Consider the following 18,922-nt stretch of genomic DNA (forward strand, 5'->3'; position numbering starts at 1 on the left):
TCCACCGCTCCCACCCCCCGCCCCGGCCGAAAGCGGGGCGGGCGCCGCGTGGAACTCAAACCGCCGTCCTCCCCCTCAGCCAGTAGCCAGAGCGACCGACCGCCACCAACCAATGAGAGCGCGGGGCTTCCCACCACCACCCAATAGGAGCGCGGGGGCCGGAGCAGCGAGTAACGCTCGGGAGCGGCGGCGGCGGTGGTGGTGATGGCCCCGGAGCGCGGCGACCGGTCGCTCCCCGCCGGTACCGAGGGTCTTCCCCGGGTTTTCCTGCAGAGCCTGCGGACTCTTTTCGATATCCTGGATGACCGGCGGCGGGGTTACGTGCACCTACGGGAGATCGAGTCCCGCTGGCGGGGAGCGGAAGCCCGGGAGCTGCCCGCCGGGGTGATGGAGGGGTTGAGGCGCGCGGCACCGGCCAGCGGGTACCTCACCTTCGAACGCTTCGTCCTGGGGCTGCGTGCTGCCCTGCCCGGTGCTGAGCCCGCGGTGGAGAGCGGCGGCGGCGGGCGGCGGAGCGTGGAGAAGCCGGCGAGCCCGCGCTGTGCCGAGGAGCGGCGCGGGAAGAGCAGCGGGCAGCGGGAACCGGGGCCCAGCCAGCCCCGCGGCCGCGGTGAGCCAGCGGGGCCGGGCTGGGGGGGTCGGAACGTGCCCGGCTCGGTGCGGGTCAGAGACTCGAGCGAGGTAGGGCGGGCTGGGACCCTGCGGCTTGCTCCGGTGCTCGGGCAGTGCAGAGCCGTTTCCTCCGCCGGCCTTAAACAAGCAGCAAGCTCTTCCCGCAGGCCTGAGGTAAAACCCCGGAAAAGTGACTGCCGGTGGTAATTTTGGCTTGGGTGGGCCGTGATCCAAGCTGCGGGTAAAGCAGCTCCGTGTGCCGTCCCAGGTTTGTGCGTCCCTTCACACCTCTCCTGGCGTGGGTGCTTGGTTGTTTATAGCCGTGACAGGGAGAATTAAGGACTTTGCCATAATGTGGCCGTGGTTGTCCCCTGGTGCGAAGCTTGTCGGTGGCGTTCCTCCGGGGGTGGGTGATGCAGCTGGTCATCTTGGTGAGTCACTGGGCCCTGGGGTCTCCAAGAAACGAGCAGCTTCGCCGGAGCGAGAGCTGTGGCCACGGAGCCGCTGTGTGCTGGGGTGGGCTCCATGCTGTTGGTGTGCCCTCTCAGAAAGGCTTGGTTCATGATTTCATCCACATTCTGGACAAAAAAAATAGCAAAACCTAATCCAACTTTTTCATTTGGATAATTCGGCAGCATTATTTACAATAATAAATAATTAAGTGGGAAAGTGGGATCAGGGAGATGTGCTTTGCTGTCCCCAAGCGCTGCCTGGGTGGCCAGGCTCTGTCTGCAGAGCTCACCAGCAGGTCCCTGTGGACTCTGCCCCTTCCTTGGGAGCAGGGGTCCCCATGCTGGGTCTGCCAGGGTCCCCATACCTGGGTGGCACGCTGACCTCGGCAAGGGGGAGACTATTTCACTGGCATCTCATCTGTTGCTAGTCAGTAGATGTTATAAGGAAACCAGGCTTCTGGGCTTACCTGGTGTAGGTAATCTTTATCTAGATTTGTGAAGTGCTTTGAGATCTATGGACACAAAGGTCTGTGTGAGGAGCTGGTGTTTGTTATTGCAACACTTGAGCATGATGACTTCCTCTATCTTGGGAAAGTTGGGCTGGCTTGCCTTTCCCTTCCCACCCGTTCCTTCCCAGTCCCTTCTTCTGCTGGGTGGAGAAGAAACTTTAACCATGGCTGAGGTTCTCTGCTTTCCATTTTGCCTCCAGACTAATCACTGGAGCTTCATCTAGGGGAACATTATTAAGCAGGCTAGCTCTGCTATCGTCAAGGGTGTAAATCTGGAAAAACCTGAAAAAAAATCCTGCTTGGTAAATAAAGAGCAAATTGAAAGCTCTGCCCTGGAAAGGAGCGAGCAGATGGCTACAGCAACTTTCTGGTTGCTGAAGATCTTTCCATTATAGGCTGATGTTACACTGATGTCTGGAGCCTGCGGGCAGGGTTAGTGCTTCAGCCCTTGCTGCCAGCTTCCCACAGTGCAGGGCTGTGTTCTGGCAACAAGCCTGAATTTTGGGTTGATTCTGCAGCTTAGCAAATGTTGTAACTCAGAGTTATTCTATCTCTTTTAGCTCCAGATCCTGCACAGCTGCCCAGTGCTCCCTTCTACTGTGGAGGGTTTCCCAGGCTGTGGTTGAATGGGTAGATATTCTCATCAAGTGGCTGCTAGGGAGTTGGGCACTGCCGTGGCAGGACACTGCTGTTTCTCGCTGTGGAGAAATGTCCTAGGTGCTGAGAGCTGCCTGTGGGTCCAGGAAGCCCTGTCTCCATGAAGATTATGTCATTTGGGCTCAAGGCTGCTCTGAGCCTCCAGCTGCATGAGGTAGCTTCTGTAAGAACCCAACCAAGTGCAGCAAGATGGTGTACCAGTAAAGAGTCTGAGGAAACTGCCCCTGTCTGTGTTTTGGGGGAAGGAGGTGCTCACAGGATGCCACCCTAGCTCTACTTTCTGGTCCAGGGGGCATCCGCATGTGTTAGAGGTGATTTTGATGCAAAACATGGCAAGATGGCAGAGGTTGTGGCCAGGTGATCCTCCTGGTGCATCCAGGAGTGCAGTGAGCCAGTGGGACAGTGCTTCTGTCCCCTCTTCCCTGCTAACCTCCGTTAGCATATGGGCAGAAGTGCTTCTGAAGAAGTCCCTGCTCAAGAGTCACCTTCCAGCTTCTCAGAAGCTCTAAGCAGCCCAGCGGTGCTGGGGCAGCCCATGAGCCGCTGCTGGGTACCAGCTGCAGTCTCTGGGGAGCCAACAGCATCTGCTGGGCACAAGGATGGTGAGGCTGATATTGGAGAAGTCACTGGGCAGGGAAGTCACCGTGATGGCTTCCCTACCACTGGTGCCTAGGTGGCCTGTCACAGCAGCGTCTGACCATCTTGGTGTTGAGGGTTTTACCCTTGTGGTTTCCCTGAGAGCTGAGGTCTGGGGAAGTTAAGACACAGAGCAGAAAGTGCCTTGCCCAGGAGGTCTGTGGTGGCCCTGGTCACTGCCTCCTCCCCAGCACAGTGCTTGCCTTTGCTGCTCAGGTGGCCTGGCTCTAGCAGCTGCCTGGAGAGCTGGTGGCCCCAGCAGGAAGGAGGGGATGGTTCGTAGGTACCTGTTATTGTCTGGGCCATTGCTAAGGACAGGTATGTAAATGTGTAAAACAACCATGAGGTGTCTGCTCCATCCTGGGCACTTGCTCTGGCTGGAGGGGCTCTGGGAGGGAGGAGGCCATCCCATATCTATGGCAAGACCTCTTCCACCTCTGGTGAGCTGGGCCTGCTCTTTGCCTAAAAACTGCTCCCAGCTATTAGCAGGGGTCCTGTTTTAGCCACTACATTGCCAGCTCAGGTGCACAGAGCTCAGTTGTTTGACCAGGGAGCACCTTCTTACCACAGGTTCGGTTCAGCTCAGCTCAGCCTGGCACTTCCAAGTAACAGCAGTGAAAGCCTTTTTAACATCTTGTTTCTACCCTGCAGCTCTTCCCAGAGGTGCTTCTGGCTTTGCTTTGGGATTCTGCCTATTGAAGCTGCCCTTGGTTTTGGGGCTGTTCCTCAGCTTCCCAGGCAGGATGTGCTGCAGGTCTGCTAGGAGAACATATGCATGGTTGCACCAGTCTTGCTGGGTTCCTCCCAGGTAGATATGGGTGTATGAAACCAAAGACAGTTAGCAAAACAGATGAATGGGTGATATCAAAGACTTTGTGTTTATTGACATGCTGGAGACCTGTCTACACCAGAGCACTTCCTGGTAGGAGAAGCGGGATGCCATGATGGACCAGAAGGAGGATTTTTCCCATGCCATGGTGCCTTCTTTCCCCAGTGACACAAAGTGACAGGCTGAGCGAGGTGCTTGTGTAGCATTGCCTGCTGCCCCCTGAGCCTGAGTCCAGCTCCTGTTGCTGAACAGGTGGAAATGTGGCAGCGCAGGCAGCCCCGGTATGGTGCAGCTCTCCCAGACCTCATTGTCCTCAAGGTGAAGGGTGGCTCCTGCAGCCATGGCTGCCTTCTCTTGCCCCATATCCCTCTTCCATCATGTCCATGTGCTTAGCCGAGGAGACATGTGGAGCAGTGGGCAGCAATGTGCCAGCCCAGGCAATGCTATGGACCCTGTCCTGGCACTCACAGCCCTTCATGCCTACACAGCAGGGAACATGCTAGACCTGTGCCAGGCAGCTCTGGCGTCTGGGAGCTGGCATGTGCCCAGCCCGTGAGAGAAGGATGTGGCAGTGGGTGGGGGTGCCTGGCAGGTACGTGATGAGCGATCCCAAGGAGGAGATGTTTTCCCCCATTGCCTCACTGCCTGCCTTTGCTTGCTTACCTCCATGCTGCTCTTGTTTGAAAGCTGGGTTGGGAAAGAAACTCTCAAGGAAATCTGTGTGCAGGGAGCGGGGTGAGCTGCAAGAACACAGGGCAAGAAGGGAGGTACAGCAGGTTTGCTGCCCGGGCACGTCTGGGGAGGGTGCTGGCTGCACCCTTGGCTGTCCTGGCGCCGCGGTTTGGGGTGGCAGGGCGGTGCTCTGCCAGCTTGGCCAGAAGCAGAGACGTGAGCTGGCTTGGCCATGGCTGCAGGGCTGTGTTTCTGGTGAGTTTGCCAGGGCAGGCGGTGCGGGGCTTGTACTGACTTTACTGCAGGTGCCCAGCCAATACCTGCTTTGGCGTACAGGCAGGAGGTGTCTGATGCACCTAAAACCTGCCAGTATGAACTTAATCTGCAAAAATAGGTTATGCATGGATTTGCACCAGCATCATGTGTTTGTAGCAGATCAGTCTTTTGTAAGATAGGATGTTGGGATTTTAATAAAATTTTGGAAAACGTACAGCCTGATTTACTCTATGCTTAGACCACAGGCACGGGGTTTTGGGGAGCACATCTGCATGACCAAGCAGGAGCTGCCTTCAGGAGGGGTTGGGTTCCTGGCAGAGCTTGTGCCACCTGAGCGGAAGCCAGGGGTCCCATGAGGCGGGACAAGGGTAGGCAATATCACTAATGGTTTAATTGCCTGTGCCAGGACTGAAACAGCATTCCCTGGAAGCTGCCTGCTTTTTGCAGGTGACCATGAAGGACTGTTGCCAGCCTGGCACAGCCAGATAAATCATTGCTGAAGCCTGCCCTGCCCATACAAAGATGTGAGCAGGTGCTCAGGCTGGTGCTTTGCTCAGCTGCTCCCTGCAACATCTGTTTGCAAGACCACCTGGCAGATAGTCCCATAGAAGTAGCTATGGGGAGATTTTTGTTGCAAGTGGCTGGTGGCCTCATGCTTTCCTCTGTTGCAGGTGGTGAGGCTAAGGCTGCTGGGCAGTCCCAGGGAGATGGCAGCCATCCAGGGGCTGGGGACGCTCGGAGGCATCAGAGAGGACGTGCAGAACACCGGAGACACACCATCACCAACGGTGTGGACTTCAGCATGGTAAGGGAACAGCCCAGCCATGGGCTCCAGCGAATGGGCCTGCGGTCCCTAGGGAAAAGTGGATTGCAGGGGTCCCTTACCACTGACATCAGCTCTGTTTGGGCTGTGGCTTCCCCCTGCCCACCCTGCGTGTGGTGGGTCCCACCTGTAGGGTGTTGGGCAGATCCTGGTATTTTGGATATAAAGCTCTGTTGATGTACATGGAGGTCTTGCTGTTACTTACAAGGTGCTTTCTGTCCCAAATCGTGCTGGATAGGGAGGAGGTATGTGTTCCCCTGCCTTCCCCTGGGGTGGGGTCAGCCCACAGAGCCAGCATTTGACTGCATGGGTGCCTTCCCCGTGGGCAAAAACTTGGGCAGGGAAAGGCAAACATGTAGGTGTAGGAGCAGGTGGGTATCTGGGCCTTTCAAGCACTCCAGTGAAGGTCAGGTACCCTCTGCGCTGGTGCCAGGCTGTGTCTCTTGCCAGATGTTCTCTGTAGGTCAGGGCTCAACATGCTGATCTTCCTGGCTGCTGAGAGACTTTTTGCCAGTAATTCAGAGAAATCAGCACGGAATTTAGCTGGGTAGCCTGGGATGGAGGGATCTGCTCCCCTTGCTCTATCCCTGAGTGGAGAGGCTTGGAACAGATTGCCTGGATGAAGGGATCTGCGCTGCTCCCAAGTGGGATGGAGGAGCTGCCTGGGCATGTTGCCCACAAGCTCAAACTAAATTTTCCTGGGAAGAGAGCCAGGACCCAGCCTGTAGGATGCGTGATTGGCAGGACAAGCTCTGGCCAGTGTTGATGCTGCTGCTGAGGCTGTGACTGTCACCTCTGCACTTCCACTCCTCATACCCTGATGTCACCTGGCTCCCTGAGCCCAGCTGGGCTGACTGGTGGTGCGGGCAGCAGAGATTACAGCGTGATGCTGGCCTTGGGTGACATAACATTCTCCAGTGCCTGGCCTGGGGAGGGGGGAGTTGTGCACACATGGTTTGCTGGGCTTGCAGCCATGCAAGGGGTTGGAGTGCTCTTGGGCTGAGGGGGTCTCTGCTGAGAGGTGCTGGCAAGGAGTAATAAATGTAGATGTGTGCATCTGGGGATGGGGTCTCTGATTCTCAGAGTTTTGGTGGTTGAGAGTTGCTGTTTCAGAGAGGGGAAGGTCCCTCGTTCCCTGGCAAGGCTCTTCCCTGTGTGTGCAGCTCCAGGCTGGAGCCCATCACTCCATGGGCTCAAGGTCCTGCCTGGTACTGGTGAGGAGGGGCTGGTGGCCAACGTGTCTTGCTGAGAGCTGGGGTTTGTTTCCAGCTCTGCCATAAGTGCTCTGGCTCTGAGCTTGTGTTGCCCTTGCCTCTGTTTCCCCAAGTTGTTGTGGGGGTGGTGGGAAGGAGGTCTTCTGCCTTTTTTCCCCCCCCTCCCCATGTACCTGAGTGCTGCACTGCCTTTAGTGTGCTCCTCTCCCCGGAGAAGGGATGTCTGTCCCTGTCCTGCAGGTGAGAAGCCTTTCCTAGCACCCCAGCAGGAGCCTTTGGGTACTAATCCCACTTCTGAGCATACAGAGAGAGTTGGAGCAGGTTTGAATCCAGCAAGGACCGAATCCCTGTGCAGGGTGGTGCTGTCACCTCCTGGCTGATGCTGGGAGGATGGTAGCACCACACACACACACACCCCCGCTCCCCTGCACAGACAAGGCACTCAGCTGTGATTAGGCTAATTTGCCTAAAGCCCAGGGGGGGATGGGAGCACTGATATCCATCCTGCATCCCCGGGGTGCACCAGGACTGGTTATCCTGAGCAGCAGCAAAGCAGGAGTGTGGGGGTTGTGCTGCAGCCCCAGGACCCTTTGCAGCACTGCAGCTGGTGTCTGCTCAGCTGGTGTTTTTCAGCCAGTCCATCATCGATTGGCCTGATTTCCCCATGGCCACAGGGGTTAGCTGGGACGAGACCTTCTGTGAGAGGCTGAGTGCTTTCATTTGTGGGCAGACCAGGGTATGGCACTGTCCCCTCCCCTTCTACCCCAGGTAGCAGCAGTGCTCTGTCATCCTCCTGCCCCAGAAGCTGCCTCTGCCTCCAGAGCATCCCATCCTTAGTGAGATGCCATCTGTCCCTGCACCCAGCAGAGCTGGTGATGTCCCACCGCTCTGTGGGATGCTGCCTCTTCCTCCGGTCACTGTGCTGGCCAGCAAGCCTGTTGGGACCAGGGCAGGCCAGGCGGTCGCAGGCTGCAGCCCGAGCTGGGTGGGAGTCCTTGCCACATACAGCACCTTCTTCATGCCCCTCAGCAACAGCCTGTGTAGCACCAAGGCTCTGCGCTTCTTCTTGTGGGTATGTCCACTTTGGTCTGTCCATCCAAGCATGTGGGGGGGGGGGGGTTGTCGTGTTGCAAACAGTATTTCCAGGAGCAGCAGGAGCAAGAGAAGCCCTGGCGTAAAGGGTGGCTGGCGTGGGGCAGTTGGGAGGCTTTAGGCCTGGCAGTGGGGATGGGGAGGCACTGGCAGCCTGAAGAAGGTCTTTGTATGGTCTCACTTGTCCATGGGAGTGGGGATCTGTTCAGGGTCACAGCTGAATCATCCCCCTCCAGATGCTCTCCAAAGCAGCAGGAGAGGTTCCTGAGCATCCAGCAAGTTTCTGGGTGATCGAAGTCCCACTGGTGCTGGGAGGAGACTCTCCTGGAGCCTGGTCTGTGCCATGGGCAGTGGAGGCCAGGCTGTGTTGTGGCAGAGAAGGCAGAGGCAGCAAGGCAGGCAGCTCCCTGTGCTCTTGGCATGGGGACAGGGGGCAGGAGCTGGGGGACCAGACCGGCATGGCACGGGAGAAGGGGAGTGGGAGCCCTGGGCTCACTGGGTGAGGGCTGATGAAAGGATCGCTGCACCGGTCGCTCTGTTCCCCAGGCATGTCCCCTCTTCCCTTGCCACCTGATTGCTGGTGGTAGCAAAATGCTGAGGGGCAGCAGAAGAAGGTGGCAGCAGAGCAGGGGATCCCCTGTCCCCTGGGGCACAGACTGCTGCTCCAGCTGTGCTGTTGATGGAGGGGCTTAGCCACCTGCCCTGCAGGAGCCTTGGCTGTGCTGTGACTCGCAGGGTCCCCTCTGCTTTTGCCAGGGGGCTGGTCTGGGGGCAGGAGCCCCAGGCACCCTCCTAGCAGCTCTCCAGGCACATAAAGGTCCCCACATCCCTCTCCAGGTGATGCTGATGCTTGCACCTGAAAGACTGGCAGAGATGCTCAGCAGAAAAGTATGCTGTGCTCTGCTCAGCTCGGAGGTGCCTCGGGGTAAAGCAGAGCAGGGAGTGGAGCAGTGGGGAAACAGGGCTGCAGGTTTTCTCCTGGCTTCCAGTCTGCACATTTAGCTCCGCTGCTTGCTGCTAGCCGAAAGCTGTGTGTGTTTGTGCTGTTGGCTGATGCTTGCAGCCTTGGGGGAATTCGGGGAGTGGCTGCAGGCCCTGCTCTTGCTGTGTCCCTGGAGAAATATGAGGCAGAGAAACCTGCTTCTGCAGTGGGGAGCAGGAGGGTGGAGGTGGCCTGACTGTCCTTCACCTCCTTCAGTTGTTCTCCCAAATCGTAGAACTATTCCTCCAAAGCAGCATCAGGCAGCAGCCATCATCCTGTTCCTGAGGCTTTTCATGGGGAGAGGGGCTGAGACCCCTGCCTGTATCCATATGCCTCCACGCCTCGTGAAGAAACCAGCTCCTGGGGCTTGACAAGGCCTTGGTGGGGAGGGGGTGACATCTGCACGCTCTGTCCTGCAGCTGAAGCACATGAAGGAACTGGAACAGGAGAAGGATTTCCTGCTGCAGGGTTTAGAGCTGGTAGAGCGCACCCGGGAGTGGTACCACCAGCACATCCAGTTCATGCAGGAACGCCAGAGGCTCCTGGGGAAGAACAAAACCAGTGCTGTGAGTTTGGGGCTTGTTCTTGGGGTGCCCATCTGCTTGGGAGGGTCTGGGGCTGTTCTGTGGGTTTGGAGAACCAGCCTGGGACTTGGCTGGACCTGGTCAGCCAGGTGGTTATACAGAAATGATACAAAATGCACCATAACTGTTTTAATGGGGTTCTGGGAGTAGGATTAGACAGCCAGTCACACAAACAACATATTCAGTAGTTGGTAAGATTTGAAATGGTAGTGTGGGTGTTTGGGAGCGACTAATGTGTTTTGAATGCAATGGCTTGTTAGCCTACACCAGGATGGGCAGATGCTGCTCAAGTAGTATCAGCTGTGTAGAGTCTAGCAGGTGCCTCTGGGGTTCTGGTTTGCTACATACCTGCTGTAACTACTGACCAGCCCATGGTAACCCCCAGCCTCTTCTTCCTCCCTGTCCCCCAGGACTTCCTCCCTGAGGGCGGCCAGAGCCGCCTGGGACGCCTGGTCCCCAAGCTGCAGGAGGTGAACCGCTGCCTGGGTGACCTCCTTTCCACCGCTGGCAAGGTGAGAGCTGCAGATTAGCAGCTTGTGGTTGTCTGCATGAGCTTGGGACCCATCCTGTCCGCCCCCCCCCATGCTGGTGGCTGGGCTGAGATCGGAGCTGCCAGAGTTCCCCTGGGCTCTGTGGAGGTGACTTCGCTCTGTGGGCAAGATAGGGGGTGGGGGGCGGCCAAGAGGACAGCACAGCTGGTCCCAAGCTGGGCTGGAGAATGCTCAAGGCATCTGGGGGACTAAAGGAGATCCCCAGAAAGGTGTAGCCATTGTCAAGTGAATAAGGAAACCATCCTGCCGAGGTGCTGAGTCAGCCCTCTCAGAGCTGGCTGTCCTGCCGGGCTCCTGGCAGGAGCTGGGCACACTGGCAGGAATGCTCCCCACCTCTGCTTGCCTTGCTGGAGACACTGTAATGGCCTGTGCTGGGATCTTAATCCTGTGCTGGGCTTCTCTCAGTTTCCCATGTGCCACTGAAACAGCTTCTGGCCTTGGAGGAACGCTGGGGAGGGCCACCAGGAAGGAGGCTTAATGTCTCATCCCTTCCCTTCATCTTCTCTTCAGCCAGCAAACCCTTCCTCAGCTCTGAGCAGGCTGGGCCCTGTGGTGTCCCCAGCCTCAGCAGGTTCCCAGCAAGCCATCATCATGCTGAAGGAGCAAAACCGGCTTCTCACCAAGGTGAGTGAGGATACAGGGGAAGGAGATCCCCTTCTGGGGGGGCTGGGAGGGTTGGAGTTGGGGAACGAATACGGGACAGTGGAAAGCGTTCCTTCAGCTTGGCCAACCTTGGTCATCCCAGAAAAGGGCATGTGGGCTGCACCTGGAGACCCTCCGTCCCACAGCTGTGTCCAGCTGTTTGCTGGGTGAGGGTCTGTGGGCAGGGATGGGGCATCCCTGCCAGAGAGAAAAGACTGTGACAAATGCAGGTCCCAAGAGGGTGCAGACACTGCAGCTGGGGTCTGCGAGCAGGGCTGCTGGGGAAGGGGCACCGATGATGCCCCTGCCAGGGCCGGGCTCACTGCTGTGGTTTGCATCCCAGCACCCGCAGCGCAGCAAATGCCAGTGCTTTCCTCCTCTGAGCAGCATTTTCCTCCTCTGTCCTGTGCAGGAGGTGACAGACAAGAGTGAACGCATCACCCAGTTGGAGCAGGAGAAATCTGCCCTGATCAAGCAGCTCTTTGAGGCTCGCGCCCACAATAACCATGAAACGAGCCAGCTGGACTCCACCTTCATCTAGTGCCCATCTCCCCGCTCCCCATCCTTGAGCTTCCCCGGGGGTTTTGTGGGATTCTTGCCCAAAACCCATTGCACCTGTTGCTCCAGGTATCATATCTAGAGGTCTGGAGCTGCTGGTGGCATCTCTGCAGGAGGTAGCCAGGAAGGTATTTCCCCAACCCTGCTGGGGGAGCACTGCTCCTACTGCTGGGCTTTCCAGCCATGCTGCTCTCAAGCTGCTCCTTTTCTGTCTCTAAACGGACTGCAGGGACTGTACCGCAGCCCCGTGATCCCCAACGTACTGGGGGAAACAGCTGCTGCCCATGCTGCCAGCGCAGGGGGGAGCTGCTGTGCCCTTGGCCTGACTTGAGCTGAATTTTGGGTGCTCTCAGAAAAAGATGATCCATCTTCAACACTCCAGCTGGCATCTCCAGGCAAGCCTGGCTGTTGAAGAATGGCCTGTCCCCTGCTTGTCCCCCTGTCAGAGGACAAGATTGAAATTCCAATGGGACATGCCTGGCCCCTCTCTGCTGCCTGAGTTCTGCCTGACAGTGACATTGGGCCAGAGCAGTGCCTGAGCTGGTGGTCCTTCTGGGGTAATCCCTCTTTCCAGTTTGCGGTAGTGATGCCATAGTTGCTGTTTACATGTCTGCAGGCTCCTGTAGTTAATGAGCCACAGACCCAAACGAGGTAGCCTGTACCTTTGAGCTGCTTTTTCAGGCTGTTTGCAGATTGAGGCAGACACCTCTACATCCCTTTATTTGGCTTGACCTGGCAAATGTTTTTTTTATGACTGCCGGGCTTATATTTTTTTCATGATGACTTCAAAAGGAGATGTGATGTTTTATAGTATAAGGATGCTAACACAAGCCTGATTGCACAGAGGGGCTTTAGGACAAGGTTTTGTATTTAACTGAATGTGGATGATGGAGTGGAGGCTGATGGGCTCTTTTCTTTGCACATCTCCAAGGGGAGAAATGGCAGCTTTGCCTGTCCTGGTGGTGGAAGCTGGCTCACCGGGGTGACATCCTGAGTATGAACTGCACCCCTCTCCAGGTCTCTTGGGGTGGCGGTGGTGGTCTAAGCATGGGTCCTGTTAGACCCACGTGCATCTCAGAATACCTCTTCCTTCCCACCCAGCTCAGTGATGGTGCTTGAGCTGAATGATGTCTTCCACTGTGGTTTGGTACTTGGTATTTATGGTACTTTCATAGAAGATCATTGTGAACCCCCATGTAGCACAGGCCTGGCCCTCTGTAACTCCAAGACCAAGACCTTTCTCTCCAGCGTTGTTTCATGCTCTGAGTTTCCTGGCATGATGCCATGGCACAATGCACTGTGCTGGGCAGAAGGTGCTGGACCTGCCCTGCCGTGGGCTGGGCACCATACAGCCCAATTCCCTTCTTACTCCTGCTTTTATCTGTCCAGTGCTATCTGTCCCATCCAGCTCCTCTCTTTGAGGCTGATCTTCACCTGAAGCTCACTGCAAGGCATGAATCCCTGCTCTACCCTTGTGCCTGCTGCCCTGTGTGGGAGTGGGGATTGGCAGAGTCCCAGGGAGAGGGAGGAGGAGGAGCAAGGCTATGGCTAGTTGTGTCCCCTATCTGCAGGAGTAGGGTTTTAGTTGTTTCCTGGCCATCAGTGCCTGCCACCTCTTTCATGATGCCACCTCTGGTGTCCAGTGCCAGGTGTTTTGCCTGAGGTTTAATTAAAAGTGACCCTCTTTATGAGGAGGGTCACCTGTCTGTAGGGATAATAAAGTGGGGTGAACTATTTAATTTATCCTTCTGTCTTTCTGCCTAAATCAGCCCATCTACTGCTGCAAGGCTTGAAGTTCCTGACTGTCCTGTCCCATGGGATGTGGGGTGAGCTGAGTTTGCACAACCACAGCCTGAGCACAAGGAGCCTAGGGGGTCTCTGCTCCAGGCCATGTTCTCCTCCCCTCTGGGCTTCCCTGTGCTCTGGGGCTGGGGAGCCCCCAGTCTCTCCTCGCTGCTGTGGGATGGGGTCATGAAGCCACCTGCACCCCTTCCAGTGCTTGTAGCTTCATCTGGCTGCTTCTCCAGAAGCTGTGCTGGGGGCTCATACTCCTCAGGTGGTCCTGGCGTAGTTCACAACCTCTTATTTCTTTTTTAAGCCCTGCCCCTCGGAGCTGGCCCCTGTGACTGTGGGCAGCGGTGGCTGTGGTGGTCTGCAGTGACTCCTTCCTGCAGGGGCAGCTGGAGGGGACCTTGCTGGCATGGCACGCTGCAGCACACGTCCCTCTGCCCTGCACCAAGGGTGGCAGCACCCACTTGGGGCAAACCTGTGGCCCTACACTGGCCAGGGACACCTTCCTTTGCCCCTCCGCACAACTGTGCTGTGGGGTGAGCTGGTACCCCCCACACCCCCCAGACCCCTCTGGGGGTGAGCTGTCCATGCCTCCCCTGCCGGGAGCGGAGCCAGGAGGGGAATGTGAGCCAAGTCCCCCACAGCTGGGAGAGGGATCTTTGATGCGGCTTCTTTCAAGTGGTGCTTAGCGCAGCGTGAATCTCGGAGAGGGCAAGGAGGGGGGCGATAATTGCCCTCAGTTCCCATTTCATGTCTTTGCTTGGATGCAGAGCCCGTGAGGGCTCTCAAAGGAAAGAGAGGATCATTGTTCCTGCTCAATGCTGCTCTGTGCAGAGCCAGGGGCAGCTCTCCCCCTGCCCCGTGGCTGCCGCTGCCTCGGCCCAGGGGAACATCCTGGCCGTGGCCCAGCAGCCCTGGCCCCGGGCCAGCTTCCTGCAGAACTGCTGCCGGGGTGGTGGGGGAGCTTCGGAAGTGCGATGGGCCTGCTGGGACCGGGGTCCCTCTGGGAGCTGCAGGGCTGACCTTGAGCTGCCGGCCCTGGCCTGGCCACGCTGTTTCTGGGTCCCTGATGGGTCTGGCCCGTGCCTCACCCTCACCTGTGTGTCTGGGCTGCGTCCACTTTGGCACCCTGAACCATGGGGGCTGGCACCACTGCAGTGGCAATCCAGGAGCCACGAGACCTGGGTTTGTGGCCAGATCTGTAAGCAATGCGCTGGGTGATGTGGGTGAACATCTTCCCTTCTCTTCAGGCTCTGTTCCTGGGTTTGCACAGACCTGTGAACATGCCTCCAAGGCTCTGATCACATATGGAAATGTGGCATGAACCTGCAGTCCATGCTGGGAACAGCTGGAGCCAGTCTCTGCTGTCTCCAGCCAGGGCAGCTCCTGCTGACCCACCTCACCTCAGTCCCTCCATGCTTGAGGTTGTCAAACCAAGGTGTGACACCACATAGTCAACACATCACTGGACATTTATCACAGGTGCCAGGGAGAGACCACACAGGAGATCCCCACTGCTGCAGCCTGGTGATGAGGGGGCTGTTACCGGGACTGGGGTGTGCTTGGCCCTTGCCTGTGCTCAACCCGGAGATGTGCCTGGCCCCCAAGCTGCCCCAGGGGATGCAAGATCTCATCCTCTGTGTCCTCAGCCATGCAGCTTGGGAAGGATCCAGTCACACAGGTCTATTTGTAGTTTCTGCCTTCTCCTGCCCAGCTCTGTTCCCTTCTCACACCCTTGGAGGCTGGGCTGCGTGCCCAGCTACCCCACTTAGAGAAGGGCTGCTCTCCCAGCAGAGCAATTATCCCAAATGCCAGCAGGAACAGCCACATCTTGGGCCCCCAGCCCATATGTTTTGTGCTTTTTGCTTTTCTTCCCTGCTGCATGGTCAGAAACTGCTCTGCCCATCGTGGGTCCTTGCTGTACTGGGCAGTTTGCAGCAGCCCCAGCACCCAGTGCACTGTCAGCCCGCACTTTCTGCACCCACTCTCCTGTTCTGGCCGGTGCAAACCCCTGGGAGATGAAACAAGGATGTGATGGCATGGAAAAGGCCTCAGGTCCTGGGGCTGGTCCTCACCGGGATGGGAAGCTGGGCCGTGCAGGGCTGTCTTGGCTGAAGGGGTGCCTGGTGAATCTCAGATCCATGAGCTGCCACCCGGTACCTCTTGCTCATCCCCTTGGTCCCTCGTTGTGGGTATTCTCCTGCCCTAGACCATCCCTGTGCCTTGTTGCCACAGCCCTGCCTATATCCCAGGCTCCAGCTTGCCAGTGCTTTCCTCCTCTTGGCAGAGATAAAACTGCCTCCTGCCTTAGCAGCTTTACCTGGCATGTGCTCAGTGCTCCCCATTCCTCCTCCCTGGCTGCAGCCATGGGAGAGTTTCATTTTCTGCTGACACTTGAGGCATGGTGGAGCAAAGATCCACACCCAGGTGGCAAGGGACCTGGTCTTCCCTACCTTCTGCAGTGTACGGCAGGGGCAGTGGTGGGTGAGCCTCCATCCCACCATCCCAGCTCATTCCTGGAGGGATGCTGGGGCCACAGCTGTGCCAGGTGCCCCCAACATCTCCATCACGGGGGAAACTGAGCACAGCATCCTGACTCTGCTCCAGCATCCTGCCAGATCACTGCCAGGTCTGATGTCTCCCTGCAGCCGTGACCCCAGCCCAGTGTGGGTTCTCACCGCTGCCTGCGCAGCCAACCAAGCCTCTTCCAAGGTACAGCTGATTGAAGCCAGATGCTCCGTCCCAGGGAGACCCGGTGCGATGAGGAGGGGTGGGGCTCCCAAAATTCCTGGTTTGCTCTGCAGCTGCATGCCATGGGGACCATGACTTTACTCCTCCCATTACATAAAGAGGCAGCTGCCCATGGCGGATATCTGCCCTGTTTCCTCACTCTCGGAGAAGCAGCTGTTGGGGACCAGAGCAGAGGCTGGGGTCCTGGCCAGCACCGTGGGGGGGGCCACACTCGCTGGGTGGATGCCCTTAGACCCAAAGAATCCCCTTGTGGGACACCGATGTGGTGGGCGCAGACACGGTGGAGGTGACAGCGTCACAGACAGGCAACCCAAGCAGGTCTGCAATGGAGGGGAACAAGGGAAACAGAAGCCCAGCCACACCGTACTGAGAGTGTGCACCAGCCATGTGGGCTGACTTTCCCCCTCATGCTGTTGCACACACATGCATGGCAAAATATTTATCTGTATTTACTGCTTGGGGTCCCCAGGACTGATGTGATGATAGGCTCTGAGCAATCTGATCTAGTTGAAGATGTCTCTGCTCATTGCAGGGGGCTTGGACTAGATGATCTTTGGAGGTCCCTTCCAACCCAAACTATTCTATGATTCTGTGTGGAGCTGGGGGGGTGAAGGGAAGCTCCAGATAAGTTGTGCCATGGGCAGCACCAGGCTCCAAGGGAAGGGCTGAGCACGGCAAGTGCCATGGCTGCGGGCAGGCTCTGCCTGTGGTAATGACATCCTCGTCCACAGGGTTTTGCGTTGCTTCATTTCTACAAAGGCACTGAGCAGCTCTCAAACCACAACGGCTTTTCCATCCCTGCTGAAGATGAATGGCTCTCACATGGTGCTGGTCAAACTGGGAAAGAAACAGGCTTTTTTGTCCTATTGACTAAACAAAGAAACCCAGAAGACATTGCCTCAGTCCCCAAGGTTTTGTTTAGCCCAAATTGAAAATATTTTGTGTTGGTTTGACTTCAGTTCAGGCTTTTTAAACACACTTTCCTTTTTCCTTCTGCTGTATGTAGGGCCAGTTGAAATAATAGAAAAGCTGTTTCTGAGTGGCACACAGAGAAATGGCCCCATCCTGGTACTCCTGGCATGAGCTCTGCCATGCAGAAAGCTTCCACTTCTTTGGGATGCTTCCAAAATCTTCATTAGATCTTAAAATCTTCCAAAACCTCTGTTAGTCCTCAGGCTGAAACACTTTGCGGGGGAGACCTGGTCCCACAGGCAGATTGGACGTCCCTCTGTGCCGGGCTGGGAGCTGCGCCGGTGTCTGGGTTCAGCGTCCCATCCCCCATGAGGGATGTGCCCTGGCCAGCTTGGAGACAGCTCAGCTGGATGGGCCAGACAGATAATAATCAAATAATCTAATGATTTCATCATTAAATATTTAATATTGATGGCTTAGGAAGAAAATAATTTGGGCTCGTGAGAGATCCCGGTGCTGATGCTCCTGCACAGATGCAAATGCCTTCTCACTGGTGCCTGCGTGGCTGGTCAGTGCCGGTGGCCACTGCTCCCTGCCGGGCTGCTGGGCTTGTCCCTGGCATCCCTGCCTCCTGGGCAGGCAGAGGCACTGTGCTGATTCTGGTGAGGTTCTTGGTGGGGTCTGCAGGGGCAGCTTCATCCCCACAGCATTCTGTGCTCTGCACTGCCCAGGACACCTGCACATCAGCTCTTATTTTGCTTCTTTGTCTGAATTCCTAAGGGGGGATTTCCAGCCCAGCCATTTTTCACATTTTCCTCTGATGAATAGGCTGCTGCACCGCTGCCAACTCCCAGAAAGTCATAAATCTCCCTGGCCCTTCTAAAATCATGAAGTTAGGGGGAAAAAAGGAAAAAAACAAAAGCAGCTTTTGTAAACAATACTTTTAGGAGACAGCATTTATTCCCCTCCAGTGTCCTCAGCCTGCATCACTCCTGTTGCTCAGCTTTCCCTTGCAACACCCGCCTTTAGTGGGAGCCCAGTCTTATGAAACCAAAGGAGCTGTGAAAACCTAAATATTGCAAAGCTTTATTTGGTTAAGAAGAAAGGCAAAGCCGTTGGGGCCGTTAGGGCTGCGAGGTTGGGAGCAGCTCACCCAGCAGGATCTGACACTGACAGAAATGCCCTGGTTGCTTTGTGTCCCACAGGATGGCTGTGCTGGTGGGGTCTGGGGGGGGGGCTATGGCTCCCACTGTGGCTGCACCACATCCTGGGGAGAGTGGGAGCTCAAAGCCCACCTGTCCGTGCCGCCCCAGGGCCCACCTCCACTCCCTGTAGCTTTTCCAGGTATTTCCACCATTTTCCTGGGGCCATGAGCTGCTTTTCTTCCTCCTGCTTCCCAGTGGGATTGGCAGCTCTCCCCACTCCCAGGACATTTGTATGGCTGGTGCAGGATGTGGGTCTGCAGGACAGCATCTGTTCTCCCAGGTCCCCTGCCCAGGTCTCCAACCCCCTGGGCCCTTCCTGCCCCTTGCAAACCAGGCAGATGCTCAGGGATTCAGACACCGCTAGAGAAACACCCTGCTGCAGGTGCACACATGGGCACAGGCACGGGCACAGCAGCACACCTGTGGGTGTACACACTCACACTGTGCCAGGCTGTCCTGGGGCCATGTACACTGAGTCCGTGCTCACACCGTGTCCATGCTCACACCATGTCCATGCTCACACTGTGACCATGCTCTCACCACGCCAAACTGTGCTCCACACCCCGCACACCGAGAAACCCCCCCCACACTTTCCCCACTCAGTTCCTGGCTCTCCAGCAAGGCGAAGAGGAATGAACCCCTCCATGGGCAACAAACTCTGTTGGGCTCGATGTCCTCCACTCTAGCCCACCCATGCATCCCACATCCACCCATGCACCCCTGTCCATATATGTGACACCACCCTGGCCACATGAGTGTTGTCTGTGTTGCAGGGTGAACCTCATCCTGCAGGAGCCTGGGAAAAACAGGCTGGGTATAAAATTAGCCGGAGCTTTTATTGCTGGGGTTTTATTTTTAAATGCAATGGAAAATACATCACTGGAGGGAAAATCCAAGAGTTCTGGGCCAGCCTGTGGGATCACAGCGTACCTCTGGCCCATGGTGAATGTCCTACTCATCCCTGGGTGGGATGCAGGGTGGGAGCTGGCTGCAGGGTGCAGTCAGTGGGGTAGCAAGGACAGTGAGGGGCTGATCCTGCCCCCTGGCACGCAGCCAGGGCAGTGCGTGAGGAGCAGTGGGGGCACAAGTAGCAGCAGGGGTGGATGAGCCCTGGCTGCAGGCATCATGGTGGCCATAGGGTCCCTGAGAAACTCCAGTGGGAAGGGACCTTCCT

General features: G+C 56.9%; 1 protein-coding gene across 3 annotated transcripts; it reads left to right on the forward strand.

Moving 5' to 3' along the window:
- Nucleotides 1-161: 161 nt before the first annotated feature.
- SAPCD2 (suppressor APC domain containing 2) lies at nucleotides 162-12,828 on the forward strand. Of its 3 annotated transcripts, XM_069771465.1 has the most exons (6): nucleotides 162-610; nucleotides 5,315-5,448; nucleotides 9,174-9,320; nucleotides 9,749-9,850; nucleotides 10,400-10,513; nucleotides 10,944-12,828. In XM_069771465.1, the coding sequence occupies exons 1-6, from the start codon at nucleotides 205-207 to the stop codon at nucleotides 11,070-11,072; spliced, it is 1,032 nt and encodes a 343-aa protein (XP_069627566.1). In that variant the 5' UTR covers nucleotides 162-204; the 3' UTR covers nucleotides 11,073-12,828. The 3 variants fall into 3 exon arrangements, with proteins under 3 accessions (XP_069627566.1, XP_069627568.1, XP_069627569.1); XM_069771467.1 differs by lacking the exon at nucleotides 9,749-9,850; XM_069771468.1 differs by lacking the exon at nucleotides 9,174-9,320.
- Nucleotides 12,829-18,922: the final 6,094 nt, after the last annotated feature.

The sequence above is a fragment of the Haliaeetus albicilla genome, chromosome 26, assembly GCF_947461875.1.
Source record: "Haliaeetus albicilla chromosome 26, bHalAlb1.1, whole genome shotgun sequence".
Lineage (NCBI taxonomy): Eukaryota > Metazoa > Chordata > Aves > Accipitriformes > Accipitridae > Haliaeetus > Haliaeetus albicilla.

Bases quoted from the DNA above. Each gene is read 5' to 3' on its own strand.
- SAPCD2 (XM_069771465.1), top strand. From the start codon at position 205: ATGGCCCCGGAGCGCGGCGACCGGTCGCTCCCCGCCGGTACCGAGGGT. The intron at 611-5,314 runs GTGAGCCAGCGG...CCTCTGTTGCAG, and splicing joins CAGCCAGCCCCGCGGCCGCG to GTGGTGAGGCTAAGGCTGCT. The intron at 10,514-10,943 runs GTGAGTGAGGAT...TGTCCTGTGCAG, and splicing joins AAAACCGGCTTCTCACCAAG to GAGGTGACAGACAAGAGTGA.